The sequence below is a fragment of the Nerophis ophidion genome, linkage group LG02, assembly GCF_033978795.1.
Source record: "Nerophis ophidion isolate RoL-2023_Sa linkage group LG02, RoL_Noph_v1.0, whole genome shotgun sequence".
In the NCBI taxonomy this organism is placed as follows: Eukaryota; Metazoa; Chordata; class Actinopteri; order Syngnathiformes; family Syngnathidae; genus Nerophis; species Nerophis ophidion.
This window is the reverse complement of record NC_084612.1, coordinates 56,360,733-56,385,478: the sequence shown is the minus strand read 5'-3', so window position 1 is coordinate 56,385,478 and position 24,746 is coordinate 56,360,733. Positions and strand designations below refer to the sequence as shown.

At 39.3% G+C, this 24,746-nt stretch overlaps 1 protein-coding gene across 1 annotated transcript; it reads right to left on the bottom strand.

Annotated features, from left to right (window-relative positions):
• Nucleotides 1-5,255: 5,255 nt before the first annotated feature.
• On the bottom strand, nt 5,256-16,364 carry slc32a1 (solute carrier family 32 member 1). Its single transcript, XM_061886915.1, has 2 exons — nt 15,542-16,364; nt 5,256-10,422 (listed from the first exon to the last, which is right to left on the bottom strand). The coding sequence occupies exons 1-2, from the start codon at nt 15,926-15,928 to the stop codon at nt 9,235-9,237; spliced, it is 1,575 nt and encodes a 524-aa protein (XP_061742899.1). The 5' UTR covers nt 15,929-16,364; the 3' UTR covers nt 5,256-9,234.
• Nucleotides 16,365-24,746: the final 8,382 nt, after the last annotated feature.

The following is a 24,746-nucleotide window of genomic DNA, read 5'->3' as shown; positions in this document are numbered from 1 at the left end:
TTCAACTGAATGCACTACAACGACGAGATATATGATGTTCAAACTCATACACTATTATTTTTTGCTAATTATTAACTTAGAATTTCATGGCTGCAACACATGCTAAAGTAGTTGGGAAAGGGCATGTTCATCACTGTGTTACATAACCTTTTCTTTTAATAACACTCAAACGTTTGGGAAAAGAGGAAACTAATTGTTGAATCTTTGAAAGTGGAATTTTTTCCCCATTCCTGTTTTATGTAGAGCTTCAGTCGTTCAACAGTCCAGAGTCTCCACTGTCGTAGTTTACGCTTCATAATGCACCACATTTTCGATTGGAGACAGGTCTGGACTGCAGGCGGGCCAGGAAAGTACCCGCACTCTTTTTTTACGAATCCATGCTGTTGTAACACATGTTGAATGTGGCTTGGCATTGTCTTGCTGAAATAAGGAGGGTCGTCCATGAAAAAGACGGCGCTTAGATGGCAGCATATGTTGTTCCAAAACCTGTATGTACCTTTCAGCATTAATGGTGCCTTCACAGATGTGTAAGTTACCCATGCCTTGGGCACTGATGCACCCCTATACCATCACAGCTGCTGGCTTTTGAACTTTGCGTCGTTAACAGTCTGAATGGTTCACTTACCCGTTGGTCCAGATGACACGATGTTGAATATTTCCAAAAAACAAATTGAAATGTGGACTCTTCAGACCACATAACACTTTTCCACTTTGCATCAGTCCATCTTAGATGATCTCAGGCCCAGAGAAGCCGGCGGCATTTCTGGCTGTTGTTGATAATTGGCTTTTGCTTTGCATAATAGAGCTTTAACTTGCACTTACAGATGTAGCGACAAACTATTTAGTGACTGTGGTTTTCTGATGTGTTCCTGAGCCAATGTGGTGATATCCTTGAGAGATTGATGTCGGTATTTGATACAGTGCCGTCTGAGGGATTGAAGGTCATAGTCATTCAATGTTGGTTTCCGGCCACGCCGCTTACATGGAGTGATTTCTCCAGATTCTCTGAACCTTTTGATTTTATGGACCATAGATGTTGAAATCCCTAAATGTCTTGCAATTGCACTTTGAGAAACGTTCTTAAACTGTTTGACTATTTGCTCACGCAGTTGTGGACAAAGGGGTCTACCTCGCCTCATTGTTTCATGTGAAAGAGCATTTTTTGGGAAGCTGTTTTTATACCCAATTATGGTACCCATCTGTTCCCAATTAGCCTGCACACCTGTGGGATGTTCCAAATAAGTGTTTGATAAGCATTCCACAACTTTATCAGTATTTATTGCCACCTTTCCCAACTTCTCTGTAACGTGTTTCTGGCATCAAATTCTAAAGTTAAGGATTATTTGCCCCCAAAAAATGTTTATCAGTTTAAACATCAAATATGTTTTTTTTGTAGCATATTCTACTGAATATGGGTTGAAAAGGATTTGCAAATCGTATATATATATATATATATATATATATATATATATATATATACACACAGTATATAGATGTGTATATATACATATTTATGTATGTGTATATATATTTGCCTCGCAGTTCTTCTTCAATCAATCCCCACAATTACGGTAGAAAAATGGCAAGTCAAAAGAAATAACTTTAACATTGTTTATTTTTTCTCTCCAATAGTGGGAAAATACAAAAATAGTGGAAGTGTACAGAAAGAATCCCAGTAGAATATTGCAGAAATATTTACAAACATAAACAGCACTTCAATTACTGTGTGACGCTTAAAGTCTACGACCTTCTTTGTAAAAGTAGACAAAGTCCCAAACAATTCTCTACCTTTGCTGACAACCACTAGCTCCACCCCAACACACCTCAAAGCCAGGGAATGGCCTCGTTTTAGAGACATAGACTTTGTTTTATTGTCATTCAAATTTGAACTTTACAGTACAGACAATAACTAAATGTTGCATCAGCTTGTTGTAGTGCAGGATAAGAGAGCAATAAGGTGCAGATATAAATTAAAAGATTACTGTACAGATAAACATATTGCACTTTTGCATATATATCCACGTTTATGGATGTTATATTGTCTTTATATTCCAGCCAGTTAATCCCTTTTTGGGGGAATTGAGGGAATTATTATGACGCGTTCAAGTATCTTTTGTCGTGAGGGAGGAAGCTGTTACAGAACCTGGAGGCTCTGCTACGGAGGCTGCGGAACCTCTTTCTAGTGTCCAGCATTGAAAACTGTCCTTGGTGGGGGGGGGGGGGGGGGGGGAGGAGTCTCTGCAGATTTTCTGAGCCCTGGTCAGGCAGCGGTTTTTTGCCATTTCCTGGAAAGGAGGAAGAGAAGTCCTGATAATCTTTTCCGCCGTCCTCACCACTCCATGCAGAAACTTCCAGTCTGAGACACTGCAGGTTCCAGTCCAAACAGAGACGCAGTTGGTCAGTAGGCTCTCTATAGTGCCTCTGTGGAATGGGGTGAAACTAGGGGGAGGGAGCTATGCTCTTTTCATCCGACGCAAAAAGTGCATGTGCTGCTGAGCTCTTTTTACAAGAACTGCAGTGTGTAGGGACCAGGTCATATTGTCAGTTATCTGCACTCCCAGGAACTTGGTGCTGCTACCATCTCCACTGCTATGCCGTTGATGTAAAGAGGAGCGTGGCTGGACTGGTGCCTCCTGAAGTTGACGATGTCTTTTGGTGCTTCCTGAAGTCAACGATGATCTCCAGGATGTTGGTTCTGCACCAATCAACCAGATGTTTCACCTCCTTCCTGTAGTTCATGTCGTTCTTGTCACGGATGAGGCCCACTACTGTTGTGTTGTCCACATACTTCACAATGTGGTTGGTAGTGGACCTATGGCAGCAGTCAGGGGTCATCACTGTGAACAGCAGCGGACTAAGGACGCAGCCCTGGGGGAAGCTGGTGCTCTGGGAGATGGCATGGGAGGTGTTGTCGCCCACTCTCCCAGACTGGGGTCTGTCTGTGAGGAAGTCAAGCTGCCAGTTGCATAGGGGGGCACTGAATCCAAGGGAAGCCATTTTGCTCACCAAATGCTGCGGGATGATGGTGTTGAACGCCGAGCTGAAGTCCAGAAACAACATCCGCACGTATGTGTCTTTTATTTTCTTATATTCTAGGTCCCTCCTCTGGAGCATAAAACCCCCTCACAATATCATCAATTTAGTAAAATATAGGCTGAATAAACTATTGTTCTGGTTCTTTTCAGAAATTATGTAAACTCTTTAAAATGTAGCAAAAAAAAATAAAATGCAATGTACAGTGTCCAGTGTGAAATAAGATTTTCTTTAAATAAAAAAAAAAGTTCTTAGTGACGGTGACGTCACTGAAATGCACCCCACATTGATGCTTTCAAATGTGTGCGATGATGTCAGCTCCGTTTGACCCCGGTGACGGCGAAAAGGACGCCGCCACTCCATCTAGAAACATAGATTACTATTTGAGTCACACTTGACTAACAAGACTAGAGCAAGCTCGCACACAGGCAATTGCAGTGTCTGTTAGTCCGGGTGACAATTTCCCTTGTGGATCATTAAAGTTTGTCTAAGTCTAAGTGAGGAGTCAGTTAAACTAGAACTAACCAGCATCAGCCTGGAAAATCCCTTCACACATAGCATTTCTCCTAGAATAATACACAACTCACGTAATGTTTTTTTTTTGTAGTGACTGCGCCAGAGGTGACAAATTGTGCCGCATTCAATCTATCACAGCACCAAGCAATTCATCTAAATATTCCCATCATATCAATTTGTAGATATGATTGGAATTATTTTTTTATTTTTTGGCAAACATGCTTTTCTTTTTCTTTGCCCTATTCAAATATGATGAAACACATGTAGCGCTTGGCTTCACTGCCACTACGGTGGGAGACGAAGAAATATTTATTTAATGTTAATACGAATACAATGGTATGCAGACGGTGTACAATATTATAAGTAAAAAAGGACATTATTATTCATATTCACTGTAACAAGAGGTCCGAGCGGCAATGTGGCCCTCAATGAAAATGAGTTGACAAAAACTGCCTAAAAGCAGTTCCTCATTTGTCCACTAGAGTGCAGTAGAACGATTCAAACCTTGATTAGTGAGCATGCAAGGATGAAAACAAATGTACTTGATTCTGTGTTTCTATTCAATTTGTGGCTGTAAATATTTTAGTCTCTTATCAATAAGACATAATGGTGATATTTTATTTGCATTGTATCGTGTAAAACAATATTTAGCGTTTTATTTTAGAAATCTAACAATTCCTGCAGAACTGTGCTTGCAGTCTGTCCAGATCAGTGTTTTTCTACCACTGTGCCGTGGCACACTAATGTACTGTGAGATTGTCTCTGGTGTGCCATGGGAGATTATGTAATTTCACCTAATTGGGCTAAAAATATTTTTTGCAAACCAGTAATTATAATCCGCAAATGTGCCGTTGTTTAGTGTCTGTATTGTCTAGAGCTCGGCAGAGTAACCATGGAATACACTTCCATATCAGTAGGTGGCAGCAGGTAGGTAATTTCTTTGTAGATGTTGGGAACATGGTTTGTCGTGATCCCAATATGCAGATGACAGCGGGAGGCAACGTACAGGTAAAAATGTATTGAATGCTTAAGCCAAAAATAAACAAAAGACAAGTGACGCTAAGAAAAGCAATTGAAGCTTAGGGATGGCTATTTAGAACGAAACTAAAACTGGACTGGCTGCAAAGTAAACAAAAACAGAATGCTGGACGACAGCAAAGACTTACTCAGTGGCCTAGTTATTAGAGTGTCCCCCCTGAGATCGGTAGGTCGTGAGTCATACCAAAGACTATAAAAATGGGAGCCATTACCTCCCTGCTTGGCACTCAGCATCAAGGGTTGGAATTGGGGGTTAAATCACCAAAAAATGATTCCCGGGCGCGGCCACTGCAGCTGCTTACTGCTCCCATCAACTCCCAGGGGTTGAACAAGGGGATGGGTCAAATGCAAAGGACAAATTTCAACACACCTAGTGTCTGCGTGACCATCATTGGTACTTTAACTTTAACTTGAACTTAACTTACAACGTGTGGAGCAGCAGAGGGCGTCCACAAAGTACATCCATACATGACATGACAATTAACTATAGGGATGCATGGTTGGTTATGGTTTGAATTCATACCCAACAATTTCGAGAACGACTTTTTACCATCAATACCGACTACTGAGTTTTAATGTTTTAAATGTTTTGTGGTGGTGGTGTGCCTCGGGACTTTTTCAATGAAAAAAACGTGCTTTGGCTCAGAAAAGGTTGAAAAACACTGGTCCAGATGTTGCGTTCGAAACAACAGTGTGGATGAACAGGTACGAGCAGAAGGTCTTTTTCTGCATGCTTGGAGCACAAACTCTGCTTCTAATGTGAGCACAAAGCGTGAAGAACATTGCACATTTTCTACATCTGGCTATTGTTAGTCCGGCACGTGCGTTTAAAGGGACAACAAGAAAAGAAGCTTGTTTTTGCAACATTTTCTGTCCTTTATTACCGAGGAGTTGGAGGGAAAATACATGTTTTGAACATTTTAGTGTTACATAAGACCACACACATTTGATTTTTACAATATAATTTTACTTCATTTTTATTATTTAATATTAGTTTTCCACGTTATGACGACTTTGAGATATACATTCCATCTGTTTTGAAACCACAATAAACACACTACACGTATTGTTTTTTTTTCCAAGTGACATTTCCACTTCACCCATTTTGATTGCACATCAGAATGAAAACTGCCCGTATGCACAATTATCCCCCTCTCCCTTTTTTTTTTTTTTTTTTGGATTTAGTCTTTTTTTTATCTTAGATAGATTTTCACACACCAAGTTTCAAGACAGTTTCCAAAAATCGAATTCATGGTCAGACGGCCCACATGTTTTGTATGTCATGTCAAATGTTGCCTTTGAACTTGAATTCCATTTGCCAATCAAAGCTAAAAAAACAAACAAAAAAACAAGTTAAAAATGATTTCAACCTACCACGAAGAATACGCTTAATCAAATTTGATGAATTATTTGTAATGATTCGCCAACAAAATTTTTTGTGAGCTGGAGAAATATCATACATTCAATGCATAGTTTGAATAGATGCTAAGGTCCAATCTCCAAGGAAAATATCGTTCATATGTTTGAATTAATTATTGTTATTTTTTCCATTCAAATACATCGACATGTGTTTCTACTGCTGTTTTTATTCATTTATTCATCTAATTTTAGCTGACATTTTGTGAATCATTGCATGTTTTCTTTAAGAAATTAAGTATATTCTTTCATAATAGCTACACTATATTGCCAAAAGTATTTGGCCACCCATCCGAATGATCAGAATCAGGTGTCCTAATCACTTGCCCCGGCCACAGGTGTATACAATCAAGCACTTAGGAATGGAGACAGTTTCTATAAACATTTGTGAAAGAATGGGCCGCTCTCAGTGATTTCGAGCGTGGAACTGTCTTAAGATGCACCTGTGCAACAAATCCAGTTGTGAAATTTCCTCGCTCATAAATATTCCAAAGTCAACTTTATTATAATAAAAGTGAAGAGTTTGGGAACAACAGCAAGTCAGCCACCAAGTGGTAGGCCACGTAAACTGACAGAGAGTGGTCAACGGATGCTGAAACGCATAGTTTAAAGAGTTTCTGCACAGTCAGTTGCTACAGAGCTCCAAACTTCATGTGACCTTCCAATTAGCCCACGTATAGTACGCAGAGAGCTCCACGGAATGGGTTTCCATGGCCGATCAGCTGCATCTAAGCCATTCATCACCAAGTCCAATGCAAAGCGTGGGATGCAGTGGTGTGAAGCACGTTGCCACTGGACTCTAGAGAAGTGGAAACGCCTTCTGTGGAGTGATGAATCACGCTTTTCCATCTGGCAATCAGATGGACCAGTCTGGGTTTGGAGGTTGCCAGGAGAACGCTACATTTCGGACTGCATTGTGCCGAGTGTGAAATTTGGTGCTGGAGCAATTATGGTGTGGGGATGTTTTTCAGCCTACACTGCAAAAACATTAAATCTAGGTAAGATTAAAAATCTCAAATAAGGGTGATATTTGCTTATTTTCTGTCTGATAAGATAATTTTTCTCACTAAGCAGATGTTTTGTTACAGGGTTTTACTTGTTTTAAGGGTTTTGGTCCTAAATGATCTCAGTAAGATATTACAGCTTGTAACTGCGATTTTATGACCTATATTGAGTAAAACATGCTTGAAACTAGAATATCAATTGTTGCAAACCTGTGTCATCAACATTCACAAGTATAAAACTACTTTTTTAATGTAATTTGTTACTTCAAGCATTTAAAAAAAAAAATCATGATGCCAAGCGCATATCATTATGTCAAAATAATGGCACTAGCATTTATTTAATTTAGGAATATTTTTCAACATATTGAGCAGAAAGGTGTTATTTTTTTCTACCAAGAAAAGTACACTTGTTATTAGTGAGAATATACTTATTTTAAGGTATTTTGGGGTTCATTGAGGTTAGCTACTTTTACTTTGTTGAGGGGGGCGTGGCCTGCGGGCCCGCAGCAAAGCGGGGTGTACCAGGACCGGCCTCGAAGTCAGCGACGGGTGCGTAGATGGCCCACCTGTGCCTTGTTATCTAATCACCTGTCGCTCTGTATAAGCAGCAACCTACTCAGTGGCCTAGTGGTTAGAGTGTCCGCCCTGAGATCGGTAGGTTGTGAGTTCAAATCCCGGCCGAGTCAGATCAAAGACTATGAAAATGGGACTTGGCACTCAGCATTAAGGGTTGGAATTGGGGGTTATATCACCATAAATGATTCCCAGGCGCGGCACTGCTGCCCACTGCTCAAGGGTGATCAAGGGTGATGGGTCAAATGCAGAGAATAATTTCGCCACATCCAGTATGTGTGTGACAATCATTGGTACTTCAACTTTAACCTGGAAGAGAGACGGTGTGGGAGCTGGAGTGAGAGCGAGAGCGTGACGGACAAAAAAGACAATTGCTGGAAAGCAACCCGCTGCACAGAGAAAAATAGAAACTGTATTGTAATCCTGATCTGGGCTCTCATGATGTTGATTGGTGGTCCGAAGAACCCCCTGGAGGGCAACCTCCACATACTTGTTTTGGAAAGTCTTGACAAGCCGAATATTCTTGTTCTATTGCAGTGGTTCTTAACCTTGTTGGAGGTACCGAACCCCACCAGTTTTATATGCGCATTCACCGAACCCTTCTTTAGTGAAAAATAAAAAAATAAACTTTTTTTGAATTCAAGACAAAGTTATATGTTTTTGGTAACAATTTCGTTAGGGGAACATATTTTAAGTAACACAGACTTAATTTAGATTTATTTGGACACTAGAGGAACATATTTCTAAGTAATGAAGACTTAATTAAGAGTTATTTGGTTAGGGTTAGGGTCAGGGTTATAATAAGGACATGCCGAATAAGGCATTAAAAAGTACTTAATAATGACTAGAGCCAAAATGTTACTAATTTGCATGTTAATAAGGAACTAACTAATGGTGAATATGTTCCCCATACTAAAGTGTTACCAGGTTTTTTTTATTACCGGTGCACAAAATGAACCGTGCATGAACATCACCTTGTTCAAACAACAAAACCAACACGGTGCGTAACCTCAAAACAAATTACACACCTGCACTTCAGTCAGCTGTTGCCGTATTCGTAATACGCCAATAGGGAGAAGTTTGTATTTACACAATAAGTCGGGTGTGTTTTGACCTCCGCCGAACCCCTGAGGCCGACTCACTGAACCCTTAGGGTTCGATCAAACCCAGGTTAAGAACCACTGTTCTATTGGCGATCATTTTACTTAGTTCGAATAAAATACCCATCACTTTTGTATTTTTTGAACACTGACTTTTTGCAGTGTAAGTACTTGATTTTATACACCTGTGGCCGGGCCAAGTGATTAGGACACCTGATTCTGATCATTCGGATGGGTGGCCAGCGGAATATTGTCTATGTTTGACCAGATTAAGGTAAAGCCATACCTTTGCACAAAATGTCCATTTGGCTTGGTGAATATCACATCCTGTGTTTGAATACTTTGACATGTTAATGCAAGGCCTCTCTCTCCGACGTACACACCCACCAACAAGTGAAAGACGACCCTAAACGTTTAGCGTGCGCGGTTGCACCTCATCGTGACTTTGCGGCTGCGTGCGAATTCCCTAAAGCGGTATGGTTGCAAGCACGCACACACTTTTGACGCATGAACTGAAGAGGGCCAGCCGATGTCGGGATTGGGAGGAGCGTTCCCTATTCCTCTATGTTGTCTCTGAAAGCCTCGATGAGCCCCTCCGTGGAGTGGATGAAGCCGGAAATGCTGCATATACCGCCGATGACGAAGATGGCCACGTCGAAGAAGACCTGGTGCCACTGGAGCTTCCTCCACAGCAGCTTGAGGTGGAAGAGGCTGGGCAGCAGGAAGCACAGGCCCGCCCCCGTCAGGCTGCCTGTGAGACCCATGAGCAGGGCAAAGTGTGGCACGAAAACGGCCATGAGCAGCGTGAAGACCACCAGGCTGCAGCGCAGCGTCAGTCCCCAGGATTTCAAGCGGCCGTCGCCGCCGTAGCAGTCCGGGAAGAAGGTGCGACCCCCTTCTTGGAAGAAGCTCTTTTCCAGGACCTCCACGGCGGCAAAAAAGGGCAGCGGGTAGGAAAGCAAGGCTTTGGACACCAGGAAGAGGTTGACCACGGCGCGGATGCCTGGCGGCAGGTTGTCCGTAATGACCTCCTTGGTGGCGTCGGCCCAGGTCAGGTAGGCCACCAGGGCGAACAGGCCCTTGAGGATGCAGGCCGCGATGTGCGTCCAGTTCATCATGCAGTGGAACTCACTGGGCTTCTGCATGTTGCCCTCCAGCGACGGAAGGAAGATCTGCGACGTGTAGCTGAACACGATGATGCCGATGGAGATGGGGAACTTCTTAACGTCAATGTAGAACTTGACCTTGTCCCAGGCCCACACCCGCGCCCTAGACAGGCAGTAGGCGATGACCAGCACGTTGATGACGAAGTGGGCCAAGGTGCAGAGGAGGCTGAACTTGGACACGGCCTTGAGGTTCTTGAGGAACGCGCAGGGCAGCAGAGCGGCGGTGGCGATGATGGCCCAGGACTTCTGCGAGATGGGCATGTTGGGGAAGCTGTTGTACATCAGGTTGCCGCTGACGACCACGTACAGGATGCACGTCATCACCAGCTCGATGATCTGGGCTACATTCACGATGTGGCCCCCCAGCGTGGGGAACCGGGGCGCACAACAGGCGTTGGCAATGTCCACGTAGGAGTCCCGCACTCGCACCAGCCGCCCGTCCTCGTCCTCCTCGTACAGGCAGGAGATGAGGATTTTCCCCGTGTAGCAGCACACCACGGCAGCAAAAATGATGAGAAAGAGTCCGAGGTAGCCCCCGTGGAGAATGGCGTAGGGCAGCCCCAGGACGAACATCCCCTACAAGGAGCACAACCATATCTCATCAATTTCATCACCTCATATCAACATCTCCCTTGTCTTTATTTGCCAGGGGTGTGAATATTTGGGTTAAGTTAAAGTTTAAGTACCAAAGATTGTCACACACACACTAGGTGTGGTGAAATTAACCTCTGCATTTGACCCATGCTCTTGTTCACCCCCTGGGAGGTGAGGGGAGCAGTGAGCAGCAGCGGTGGCCGTGCTCCGGAATCATTTTTGGTGATTTAACCCCCAATTCCTAATATATATATATATATATATATATATATATATATATATATACATATATATATATATATATATATATATATATATATATATATATGTGTGTATGTATATATGTGTGTATGTATATATGTATATATATGTATGTATGTATATATATGTATGTATGTGCATATATATATAAATATATATATATATATATATATATATATATTATATATATATATATATATATATATATTATATTATATATATATATATATATATATAATATATATATATATATATATATATATATGTGTGGAGTTTGCATGTCCTCCCCGTGAATGCGTGGGTTCCCTCCGGGTACTCCGGCTTCCTCCCACTTCCAAAGACATGCACCTGGGGATAGGTTGATTGGCAACACTAAATTGGCCCTAGGGTGAGAATGTGAGTGTGAATGTTGTCTGTCTATCTGTGTTGGCCCTGCGATGAGGTTGCGACTTTTCCAGGGTGTACCCCGCCTTCCGCCCGATTGTAGCTGAGATAGGCGCCAGCGCCCCCCGCGACCCCAAAAGGGAGTAAGCGGTAGAAAATGGATGGATATATATATATATGTATATATATATATATATATATTTATATATACGTATACAAACCCTGTTTCTATATGTGTTGGGAAATTGTGTTAGATGTAAATATAAACGGAATACAATGATTTGCAATTCCTTTTCAACCCATATTCAGTTGAATGCACTACAAAGACAAGATATTTGATGTTCAAACTCAAAAACTTTAGTTTTTTTTTGCAAATATTAATTAACTTAAAATTTCATGGCTGCAACACGTGCCAAAGTAGTTGGGAAAGGGCATGTTCACCACTATTTTACATCACCTTTTCTTTTAACAACATTCAATAAACGTTTGGGAACTGAGGAAAATAATTGTTGAAGCTTTGAAAGTGGAATTCTTTCCCATTCTTGTTTTATGTAAAGCTTCAGTCGTTCAAGAGTCCAGGGTCTCCGCTGTCGTATTTTTACGCTTCATAATGCGCCACACATTTTCGATTGGAGACAGGTCTGGACTGCAGGTGGACTAGGAAAGTATCCGCACTCTTTTTTTTACGAAGCCACACTGTTATAACACGTGCTGAATATGACTTGGCATTGTCTTGCTGAAATAAGCAGGGGCGTCCATGAAAAAGACGGCGCTTAGATGGCAGCATATATTGTTCCAAAACCTGTATATACCTTTCAGCATTAATGGTGCCATCACAGATGTGTAAGTTACCCATGCAGTGGGCACTAATGCACCCCCATACCATCACGGATGCTGGCTTTTGAACTTTGCGTCGATAACAGTCTGGATGTTTCGCTTATCCTTTGGTCTGGATGACACGATGTCGAATATTTCCCCCCAAAATTTGAAATGTGGACTCGTCAGACCAGATAACACTTTTCCACTCTGCATCAGTCCATCTTTGATGATGTCGGGCCCAGAGAAGCCGGCAGCGTTTCTGGATGTTGTTGATGAATGGCTTTCGCTTTGCATAGTAGAGCTTTAACTTGCATTTACAGATGTAGCGACAAGCTGTATTTAGAGACAGTGGTTTTCTGAAGTGTCTCTGAAACCATGTGTTGATATCCTTTAGAGAATGATGTCGGTTTTTGATACAGTGCCGTCTGAGGGATCGAAGGTCACGGTCATTCAATGTTAGTTTCCAGCCGTGCTGCTTACATGGAGTGATTTCTCCAGATTCTCTGACCCTTTTGATGATATAATGGACCGTAGATGTTGAAATCCCTAAATTTCTTGCAATTGCACTTTGAGAAACGTTCTTAAATTGACTATTTGCTCACGCAGTTGTGGACAAAGGGGTGTACCTCGCCCCATTGTTTCTTGTGAAAGACTGAGCATTTTTTGGGAAGCTGTTCTTATAGCCAATCATGGCACCCCCCTGTTCCCAAATAGCATGCACACTTGTGGGATGTTCCAAATAAGTGTTTGATGAGCATTCCTCAACTTTATCAGTATGTATTGCCACTTTTCCCAACTTCTTTGTTACGTGTTCTGTTGCTGGCATCAAATTCTAAAGTTAATGACTATTTAAAAAAAAAACAACGTTTATCAGTTTGAGCATCAAATATGTTGTCTTTGTAGCATATTCAACTCAATATGGGTTGAAAATGATTTGCAAATCAATGTATTCCGTTTATATTTACATCTAACACAATTTCCCAAATCATATGGAAACGGGTTTTGTACATACATACATACATACATACATACATATATATATATATATATATATATATATATATATTTATATATATATATATATATATATATATATATATATATATATATTATTAATGTTGTAAATACACATCTTTGTGTGTGTGTGCATAAGTTATATACACATTTATACACACATATATATACACACACACACACACACACACATATATATATATATATATATATATATATGTGTGTGTGTGTGTATATATATGTGTGTATAAATGTGTATATAACTTATGCACACACACACAAAGATGTGTATTTACAACATTAATAATATATATATATATATATATATATATATATATATATACATATATATATATATATATATATATATATATATATATACATACTGTAATATGCAAACATAAAAAAGCTTGTTGTCAAACATTTGTTGGAATTTTACAATAAAACCTGTAATAATCAAAGTCGTAATTTTTCTCACCTAAGTCAACATTTTTGAAGCAAAACTAAATATTTCTGCAATATTATGATAAAATTTGGAATTTTACTCAACAACAGTCGCAATTTTACAAGACAAGCTAACAATTTTGGCATTTTCATGATAAGAGTTGTCATTTTTCCAGACAAAAGTCACAATTTTACAAGAAAACTTTGAAATTTTAGCAATATTATAATAATAATCGGAATTCTACTTATTATAACAAAAGTCATAACTTTACAAAAAAAATTCACTATTTTACAAGAACAACAAACAAATGGCAATACTGTGATAAATGTCAGAATTTTATATGACAAATGTCACCATTTTGCATTAAAAAGTAATAATTGTAGGGAAAAATATTGCAATATTACAAAAACATAAAGAATATGAGACATTCTTCCCATTTTATTAAGAAAAAAGTCGACACATTGTAACAAAAATACTGCTTTTAGTTATTTTTTTAATTAAATGTTTTTGTTTGTAATTTTTTTGGGCGATTACAGTATACAGTATTTTTTTAAATATATTTTGGCCAAAGGGGCGCATTTTAATTTCTTACACACACCTGTTATTTCATTTGTTGACCAGAGGAGGAGCATTTCAAATTTTCACAAACATTTCATATGTTGACCTGAGGAGAGCGCTTCAAATTTTAATGCACAATTGTTTTTTCATAAGTTGAGCAGAGGGGGAGCACTTTTAAAGGCGACACAAAGTCAATTTGAAAAATCACTCCTTTTTGGGACCACCCTCATTTTGATAGATTTCACCACCAAGGGTGCGAATGAGATCTTTTTTTTTGTTTTTTGTAACGTGCTTAAGGTCAATGATAAACGAGTCACGGACCACAGATTGCCCCTATGCCGCACTTTGGGCAACACAGCTGCACATGAAATAGAAAAAAAAAAATCTTGACTTTGGAGCAATGTTCACAGACTGTAGTTTTTGGCTCTCTATGAGATGCAATGGTTTTCCGTATTGGGCCCATGATTTATGTCGTCACTTGTTCACAACTCCTCATATGCATTGTTTTATTGTAACTCATCTCCCTGTCGTACGAACGTGACTTCGTCCACGGACCCTCCCCCCACGACCCCCGCTGCTTTCCACCTCCATCCACCCATCCATTTCCCTACCGCTTGTCCCTTTCGGGGTCGCGCGGGGGGAGGGGGGGGAGGGGGTGCTGGAGCCTATATCTCAGCTGCATTGTTTTACTGTAATCCTTCTCCCTGTCTTACGAACGTGACCTCGTCCACGCCCCCTCTGCTTTCCTAGTCCATCCTTCTATCCGTTTCCTACCGCTTGTCCCTTTCGGGGTCGCGTGGGGGGAGGGGGGGCCAATCTCAGCTGCATTGTTTTACTGTGATCCCTGCCCTATGAATGTGACCTCGTCCACGCCCCCTTTGCTTTCCAAGTCCATCCTTCCATCCATTTCGTACCGCTTGTCCCTTTCGGGGTTGCCAGCAGTGGGGGGTGTGCTAGAGCCTATCTCAGCTGCATTGTTTTACTGCAATCCTTGTCCCTGTCTTACGAACGTGACCACGTCCACGCGAAGTCGTGTGTGGGTTTTCCATTTTGCTTTGAGCCCGCCCCCCGTTCCCCTCGGCTTGTGACAATGTATTTTTTTTGTCGCAGAGTGGAGCTGCACTCTGACTATAGGAAGTTCCGGCCTCCCCGCCCCGCATCCTCTCCTCCAGGCGCGCAAATATCGTGCGTAATTACGCACGGAACACATCGTGGATTTATTTGGTGGGGGCTTCGAGCACATTTGCAAATGTTTGATGTAATATGAATACAAAAAATATAATTTATATTTTACGGGATCAAATGAAGACATAATGCGTGCGTCCGTATTAAAAACCTATTAAGTGGTTAGAGTGTCCGCCCTGACTATAACAATGGGACTCATTCCTTTCCTGCTTGGCACTCAGCATCAAGGGTTGGAATTGGGGGTTAAATCACCAGAAATGATTCCCGGGCGCGGCACTGCTGCTGCCCACTGCTCCCGTCACCTCCCAGGGGTGATCAAGGGTGATGGGTCAAATGCAGAGAATAATTTCGCCACACCAAGAGTGTGTGTGACAATCATTGGTACTATAACTTTAACTTTAAAATCAGGTGCGTGACCATATTCGAGGTGCGTACCTGGATGGCGTTGGTGACGTTCCACCCCGCTTCCCATGCGGTGATTTTGGGTCTGACCTCCGCCAGTTCGCTCGCCGGATCCCCGTCCTTGGAGACGGAGCGCGCCGGCCCGGTGCCCTGCCTCTGGTAGTGGCTGTCGCCCTCCAGCCCGTCGCCCTCGCCCTCCCCGGGCTTGTCATCGGCGGCCAGCACGTCCATCTGCATGCCCTGCCGGTGGTCGTAGTCGAGGTCGTCGCAGGCGGCGAAGCCCAGCGCCTCCTCGTCCGTGGCGGCCTGGAAGCCCATCCTGGCGAACATGCCGCTGACTTTGGCCTGCGATTTGTTGGTGACGGTGGTGGCTGCGTTGGACAGCTTGTTGGACAGCTTGCTCCTGATTAGGGTCGCCATGTTTGCGCAACTTACTAAAAAAAAAAGAAAAAAAAAAAAAAGAGGCGACTTTGGGTGCGCGCTTTTTGTAGAAATAATAATTAGAAAAAAAAAAGCTTTGAAGGAATAAGACACTGTCGGTTTTTGTTGCTATCTCCACTTCTTTCTCAGTGCGCGTCTCCTCAGGTTCATTTCACCTTCAGACTTCGCTGCTCCGCGTCTGCATCTTCGCGCGCTCCTCTCCTCTTCTCTCCTCTTTTCTTCTCTTCCCCCCCGCTGAGCTCTGATGCTGGACACACACGCACACACACACACACAACCCAAAAAATAAAAATCCCCTCACTCCGGATGCGCTTTAGGGGGGGCCTTGTGAGATCCTTTTCCAGGCGAGATGGAAGCTGGTGCTCAGGTGCCTTCACTGATGCCAATGCGGTACCGTGGAGCCCGAGGGGTGGGGTTGGGGTTGGGGTGGACGTCAGCCAATGCAGACGTGCGCGTCTCCAGCAAACCCAACCACGGGGGGAGAAAAAACGGGAGAGATTTGGTGCATTTCTAGGGGAGGTGCTTGTGGGCCCCCCACCCACCTCCATCCCGGACCTATAATCTATTTTACCTCCGCCCACGTCCAATGGCATTCCGGCGGCCTCAAATGGCGCCGAACTTTACGCGTATAAAAGGAGGCTGGGGACCAGCTCGCTGGATCTTTTTCTCTTTTTTTTTTTTTTTTTTCAAAAGACAGCATGTATGTTTTTTTTTCCGACTGAATACATATATATTTTTTTAAGACGCGCATGAAGCTTCTCTCTGGGATACACGCCGCGTCATTTACGCACGTGGAAAAAAACACATTTTGGACTCTTTTTTTTTTTTAATCTATATGTTTTCAGCGGATTATTTTTTCTTCCATTAGGTGTCCGTTACATGAAAAAAAAAATTGAAAAAGAAAAAAGAATGCCGGGCCGCATCATTTTTTGGAGTGAGAAAAATGCGATTTCGTTGTCTTATTCTCTTATTTTAAAAATATGTTACATACATATATATATGTATATATATTTTTGCTTTAGTTGTTTCGTTTGCAGGGCTAATTTGTTAGAATGAACACCAATTATATTTTTTATTTTTAACACAACTCGTTGCCAGGCTGCGCGAAGCGGCCTTGTCGACTCGACTACTAAATAATATATATATATATATATATATATATATATATATATATATATATATATATATATATATATATATATATATATATATATATATATATATATATATATATATATATATATATGTATGTATTTATATGTATGTATGTATATATGTATACATATATTATACTTGTATATAATATATATATACATGTGTATATATACATACATTATATATATATATATATATATATATATATATATATATATATATATATATATATATATATATATATATATATATATATATATATATATATATATATATATATATATATATATATATCTCACAGCTGCATTCGGGCAAAAGGCGGGATGCACCCTGAACAAGTCGCCACTTCATCATACATACATATATGTGTGTGTGTGTGTGTGTGCGTATATATATATATATATATATATATATATATATATATATATATATATATATATATATATATATATATATATATATATATATATATATATATATATATATATATATACTAAACCCACCGGCAGAAATGTATATCGCATATATATATATATATATATATATATATATATATATATATATATATATATATACATATATATATATATATATATATATATATATATATATATATATATATATATATATATATGTATATATATATATATATATATATATATATGTATATATATATATATATACTGTATATATATACACCGATCCACATCTCTGCCGGTGGGTGCTCGGTGTGTGTGTATTAGAAAAAAAAAAAGACGCTCAGCGAAATGAATATCCTATATGATTTGTGGCTTTATTATTTTGTAAAACGGACCAAACTCTCCACAGAATTAACTACAACAAGAGTTATTTTTCAAAATTATTATAAAGATTGAAATTTGCCATCAATCCCACGTGGGTGCTTGGCATTATATATATATATATATATATATATATATATATATGCAATTCTGCAGAAATACATGATTACTCAAATAAATTAGCCGACTTAAAAAAAAACGCTTTATATTGCAGAGAATCGACGCGCTACTAAAATCACTTGCAAAAACACAAAAATGCATGAATATATTCACTGAAATACAAAATGATATTTCTATGTATTTTTCAATCGCTTAAACTATTTACATGCAATAATCAAGCCATTCTCATCTTATTTACCCCCCATAGAGAAAAACACTTATTTTTGGTGGTAATTTTATTTTTTTTATAAAGCCGCGGGAAGGTGAAAAGCCGCCTGCATGAAGGAGTTAAGGACGGACGCGCTTATCAGCCGCGAACAGGCGCGACGCAGGATGGAGGTCACGCCACACCACGTGACCGCGATAATCGTCATCAATGGACTCGTTTTTTTTTTTTTTTTATTCTTTGTAAACGTCACCGTTGAAGGCGTTTAAAAATGTCCCATTGTGTGATCAGCGAGCGTTTTTCTCACAAGAGTCACGATCACGGGTGACGACGGTGATGAGGAGGATGATGATGAGGGTGATGGTGCAGGGAGGGGGGGGGGGGGGGGCAAATCCCCACGGGGATTCACGTCGCAGTCGATGCACATCCGACCAATCAAAGCTCTTTATCCGCTTCAGGGCCAATTTAGGCAAGAAGACGGAAGCCCCCACCCCATCCTTATAGCGTTCAATTGGCTTTTTCCACTTTTTAGAACCCCCCCCCCCCCACACACCCCCATCCACGACCCCGTCCTCCTTTTTCACATTACACACATGGCTGCGTGTATCTGGCCCTTCATCATCCTCATCGTCATCCCACGCACCCACGCACACTGCAGGGTGAACATCCATCCTTCCTCTCTCTCTCTCTCTAGCCCCCAATCCTAAAGAAAGGAGGGCCACATATACTGTAAATGCGCGCAAGGGTCAGTGCGTGTGCGCATGCGCGTGTATCCCTCTCGTTTCATTGTTGGAACATTTCTTTTGTGTGCAACAAAGTCCCAAAGAGGGTTTACCACGACATTAAATGAGGTTTATTTACCTTTTTTTTTTTTTTTTTTTTTTACACCTCAGGCCCCAACTTTTCACTGGGAGAGGGGCCCTCTCAAATATAAACAGCGAATTAAAAAAAATGTTAGTCTTGATTTAAATCATGCTCAATAATTATATCTTGATTTAAAGGCCTACTGAAACCCACTACTACCCACCACGCAGTCTGATAGTTTATATATCAATGATGAAATATTAACTTTGCAACACATGCCAATACGACCTTTTTAGTTTACTAAATTACAATTTTAAATTTCCCAGGAGTTTCGTCTTCCAAAAGTCGTGTAATGATGACGTGTACGCAAGACGTCACGGGGTTTAAGGAAATATGAGCGCTGCGCACACACACAGCTTAAAGTCGTCTGCTTTAACCACATAATTACACAGTATTTTGGACATCTGTGTTGCTGAATCTTTTGCAATTTGTTCAATTAATATTGGAGAAGTCACAGTAAAAAGATGGAGTTGGGAAGCTTTAGCCTTTAGCCACACAAACACACAGTGATTCCTTGTTTAAAATTCCTGGAGGTGAAAATTTACTATGGATCAGCGCGCGGTCAAGCAAACATGAATCACGACGGAATGTCAACCAGCAGTTTTCGGTGAGAAAATTGTGGTTAAAAAGTCGCTTCTTACCAGAGAAAAGCTGAGCTTGTGCCGTCCATAAAGCTGCTGTTGACTCCTCTGAGACATTGGCGTCAAGACACACGTGGACACACACCTCCGACTATCAGGTACTATAAAACTCACTAAAACACTAGCAACACAATAGAAAGATAAGGGATTTCCCAGAATTACCCTAGTAAATGTCTCTAAAAACATCGGAATCTGTCCCAATGCAATCGGGTTTGTTTTTTTTAACTTGGTTTTTTTTTATAATTTTTTTTTCTAGTCCTTCGATATCAATATCCTCAAACACGAATCTTTCATCCTCGCTCAAATTAAATGGGAAATTGTCGTTTTCTCGATCCGAATAGCACTTTTTGTTGGAGGCTCCCATTAAAAACAATGTGAGGATGTGAAGAGCCCTCACACGGGTGACATCATCGTCTGCAACATCCGGTAGAGGCAGGGCTTTTCTCTTAGCACCGAAAGTTGCGAACTTTATCGTGGATGTTCTCTACTAAATCCTTTCAGCAAAAATATGGAAATATCGCGAAATGATCAAGTCTGACACATAGAATGGACCTGCTATCCCCGTTTAAATAGGAAAATCTCATTTCAGTAGGCCTTTGAATCATGCTCAATAATTATATCTAACCAGCAGGATAGACCTTGTAAAATTATCAGAAAGCATGTGTCAATCACAAATATTGTCAAGGTTTATTATTATTTATTGAGTTTATCACATTTTATTTGTCAGTAAGTATTTTGTTAGGTTTTTTATAAAAATCTTTTCTCTTACAGACTAAATACAATGATAAAGAAGGTATTAATTGACTTCATCTATATTTCTTTCTTGTTTGTGTCTTTAATATGTTGTTATGCAGAGGTTTACTTATCACAATTTAATAGACGAATGATTATATTTATAAATGCAGTGAGGGGAGGGGGAGCACATCTTTCCTTCTTCCTCGGGGGGACGTAAAAGAAAATATTTGAGAGGCACATCATGCGGGGATATTTTTGATTCATATAACACACACACTATTTGATTTTCTTACAATACAAGTGTGGTTTTTTATTTATTTGTCTGGTTCACGTTGCGAAACATGTTATGATGATGATCCATACACACAACGTGTGTGTGTCTGCGCCAAGTGTGTGTTGTCTTCTTCATGCTGACATGTTTTCTTTCTGCCTGTGGGCATTTTGTTTTGGACTAAATCCATATAACAACAACACAAAATACGTATAAAATGAGTGTTCCTTACTACCTAATATTTTCTGGCGTGTGTGTGTGTGTGCGCATGCTAGTATTTCTACTCTTCTTGAGACACGAAGAAGGAAAAGTATCTTCCATGTGAGGAGGTGTAAACAAGTGATGACGTAAATCATGGTCCCAATTTCATTGCATCAAATAGTGAATGTCATATTTGCACCCCTGCTGCTGACATCCATCAAAATGAGTGTGGTCCCAAAAAGAAGGCCTTTTTTACATTGACTGTGTCGTTTTTAGAAGTGCTCCCCCTCAGGTCAACATATGAAATAACAAGTGTGTGTAAGAAATTGAAATGTGCCCCCTTTGGCCAAAATTAATTGAAAAACAAAAATAAAACAAATATGTTTATAGAGACATGCTGTGTTAACTTGAAGTAAATAATGAAGATTAAAAACCAATTAAAACCCCCTCAAAAATAAATAAACTAAAAGCAGTCTTTTTCTCACAATGTGTCGACTTTTTTCTTATAAAATTGGGAACAATTTCTCATATTCTTTCTGTTTCGGTAATACTGCAATATTTTCTCGCAAAATTATGATTTTCTTATGTAAAATTATTACTTTTTAACACAAAATGGTGACATTTGTCACATAAATGTCTGACTGTTATCACAATATTAACAATTGTTTTTGTTTTTGTAAAACTGGGATCTTTGGAGTAAAACGATGACTTTTGTCATAATTTTGCCAAGGAAAATTCAAATTTTTGTTTTAATATTGCCAGAAATTTTAAGTTTTCTTATAAAATTGTAACTTTTGCTGAGTAAAATTACGACTCCTTTCATAAAATTGCCAACATGTTAAGCTTTTCTTGTAAAATTGTGACTGTTATTGAGTAAAATTTCAACTTTTATCATAATATTGCAGAAATGTTCAGTTTTTCTTGTAAAATTTTGACTTGCGTTGAGTTAAATAACAACTCTAAATAACACTGCCAAAATTATAAGTTTTTCTTGTGAAATTGTGACCTTTTTCTTGGGAAATTCCAACTCATTTTTCACAACAAGCTTTTTTTAATGTTTGCATAGTATGTATATATTATTAATGTTGTAAATACGCATCTTTATATATCTAGATAGGGTGGTCCTAAAGAGGTAGGATTTTTTTAGAGGTCTCAAGAAGGTAATAAATACAATAATGTGTGTGTGTGTTCTCGGATTTCTACCGTTCTTGAGAAATGAAGAAGGAAAAGTATCTTCTATATGAGGAGGTGTGAACAAGTGATGACATAAATCATGGTCCCAACAACATTGCATCTAATAATGAATGTCACATTTGCACCCCTGCTGGTGACATCTATCAGAATGAGGGTGGTCCCAAAAAGGAGGGAATTTTCAAATTGACTGTGTGTCGCTTTTAGAAGTGCTCCCCCTCTGGCCAACATATGAAATAACAAGTGTGTATAAAAAAATTGAAATGCTCCCCCTTTGGCCAACATATGTAATGACAAGTGTGTAAGAAATTGAAATTCGCCCCCTTTGGAAAAAAAAAAATAAACAAATAAATAAATATGTATGTAGAGACATACTGTAATAACTTGAAGTAACTAATGAAGATTAAAAGCCTATTACGAAATTTTTTTTTAACCTAAAAGCAGTCTTTTTCTCCCAATGTGTCGTCTTTTTTTCTTATGAAATTGGGAACAATTTCTCATATTCTTTCTGTTTCTGTAATATTGCAATATTTTCTCATAAAATTATTACTTTTTAATGCCAAATGGTGACGTTTGTCGTATAAAATTCTGACTTTTATCACGATATATCCATTTTTTTTGTTGGTCTTGTAAAACAGATATTTTTTGAGTAAAATTATGACTTTTGTCATAATTTTGCCAAGTAGATTTCTTATTGTTATTATGATATTGCCCAAATTTAACTTGTACTTTTGTCGAGTACAATGCCCAAATTTTAAGCTTTTCTTGTAAAATGGCGACAGCTATTGTGTGAAATTCCAACTTTTATCACAATATTGCACAAATGTTCAGGTTTTTTTTATACAATTTTGACTTGCGTTGAGTAAAATGACAACTTTTATTATAACACTGTCAAAACTCTACGTTTTTCTTGTAAAATTGTGACATTTTTCTTGTGAAATTGTGAAATTTTGCTTGTGAAATTCCAACAAATTTCTTTCTGTGTGGAGTTTGCATGTTGTCCCCGTGGCTGCGTGGGTTCCCTCCTCCCACCTCCAAAGACATGCACCTGGTGAATAGGCCCCTACCACCTCCAAAGACATGCAACTGGGGGATAGGCCCCTCCCACCTCCAAAGACATGCAACTGGGGATATGTTGATTGGCAACACTAAATGGTTTCTAGTGTGTGAATGAGAGTGTGAATTTTGTCTATCTGTGTTGGCCCTGCGATGAGGTGGCGACATGTCCAGGGTGTACACCGTCTTCCGCCCGAATGCAGCTGAGATAGCCTCCAGCACCCCCCGAGACCCCAGAAGGGACAAGCGGTAGAAAATGTATGGATGGAAGCTTTTTTTTTAATGTTTGCACTGCATGCATATATTATTACTATTCTAAATACAGATCTTTATATACACAGAAAAGGTGATCCTAAATTCAAAGTTTTTCTTGTAAAATAGTCACCTTTTTGTTGTGAAATTCCAACAAATTTTTCACAACAAGTTTTTTTTATGTCTGCAATGTATGCATATATTATTAATGTTTTAAATACAAATATTTACAATACAGAAAGGGTGATCTAAATTACAAGTTTTTCTTGTGAAATTGTGACCCTTTTCTTGTGAAATTCCAACTTATTTTTCACAAGCTTTTTTTTAAATGTTTGCACTGTATGCATATATTATTAATGTTTTAAATACAAATCTTTATACACACACATAAAGGGTAATCATAAATTCAACGTTTTTCTTGTAAAATTGTCACCTTTTTCTTGTGGAATTCCAACAAGTTTTTAACAACAACCCTTTTGTTCATGTCCGCACTGTATGCATATATTATTAAAGTTTTAGATACAAATCTTTATACACACACAGAAAGGGTGATCATAAATTCAACGTTTTTCTTGTAAAATTGTCACCTTTTTCTTGTGAAATTCCAACAAATATTTCACAACAAGCTATTTTTTTTATGTCCGCATTGCATGCATATATTATTAATGTTTTAAATACAAATATTTATACATACAGATAGGGTCATCCTAAATTATAAGTTTCCTTGTGAAATTCCAACTCGTTTTCACAAGAACCTTTTTTTTGTTTGCACTGTATGCATATATTATTAATGTCTTAAATAGAAATATTTTTATATACAGAAAGGGTGATCCTAAATTCTACATTTTTCTTGTGAAATTGTGACCCTTTTCTTGTGAAATCCCAACTCATTGTTCACAACATCTTTTTTTTTATGTTTGCACTGTGTGCATATATTATTAATGTTTTAAAGAAAAATCTTTATATATACAGAAAGGGTGATCCTAAAGAGGTAGGCTTTTTTTCTGAGGTCTCAAGAAGGTAGCAAATACAAGAGAGAGAGAGAGAGAGAGAGAGAGTGAGAGAGAGAGCGAGAGAGAGAGAGAGAGAGAGTGTGTGTGTGTGTCTGTTTGTGTGCGTGTGTGTGTCTAAGAAAGAGCTAGTGATGAGAGGATGAAAAATATGAGTTTTGTACCACCCAAATGAAGCCTTTTTGTCTTAAACAACTGCATTTCGGGGTGTATATAGGGTTGTGTGTCCAAAAACGGTGTAAAGATTGAGGGATGGAGGACAGGGAAAAGGTACTCGTGTATCTCTGGGGAGTGCG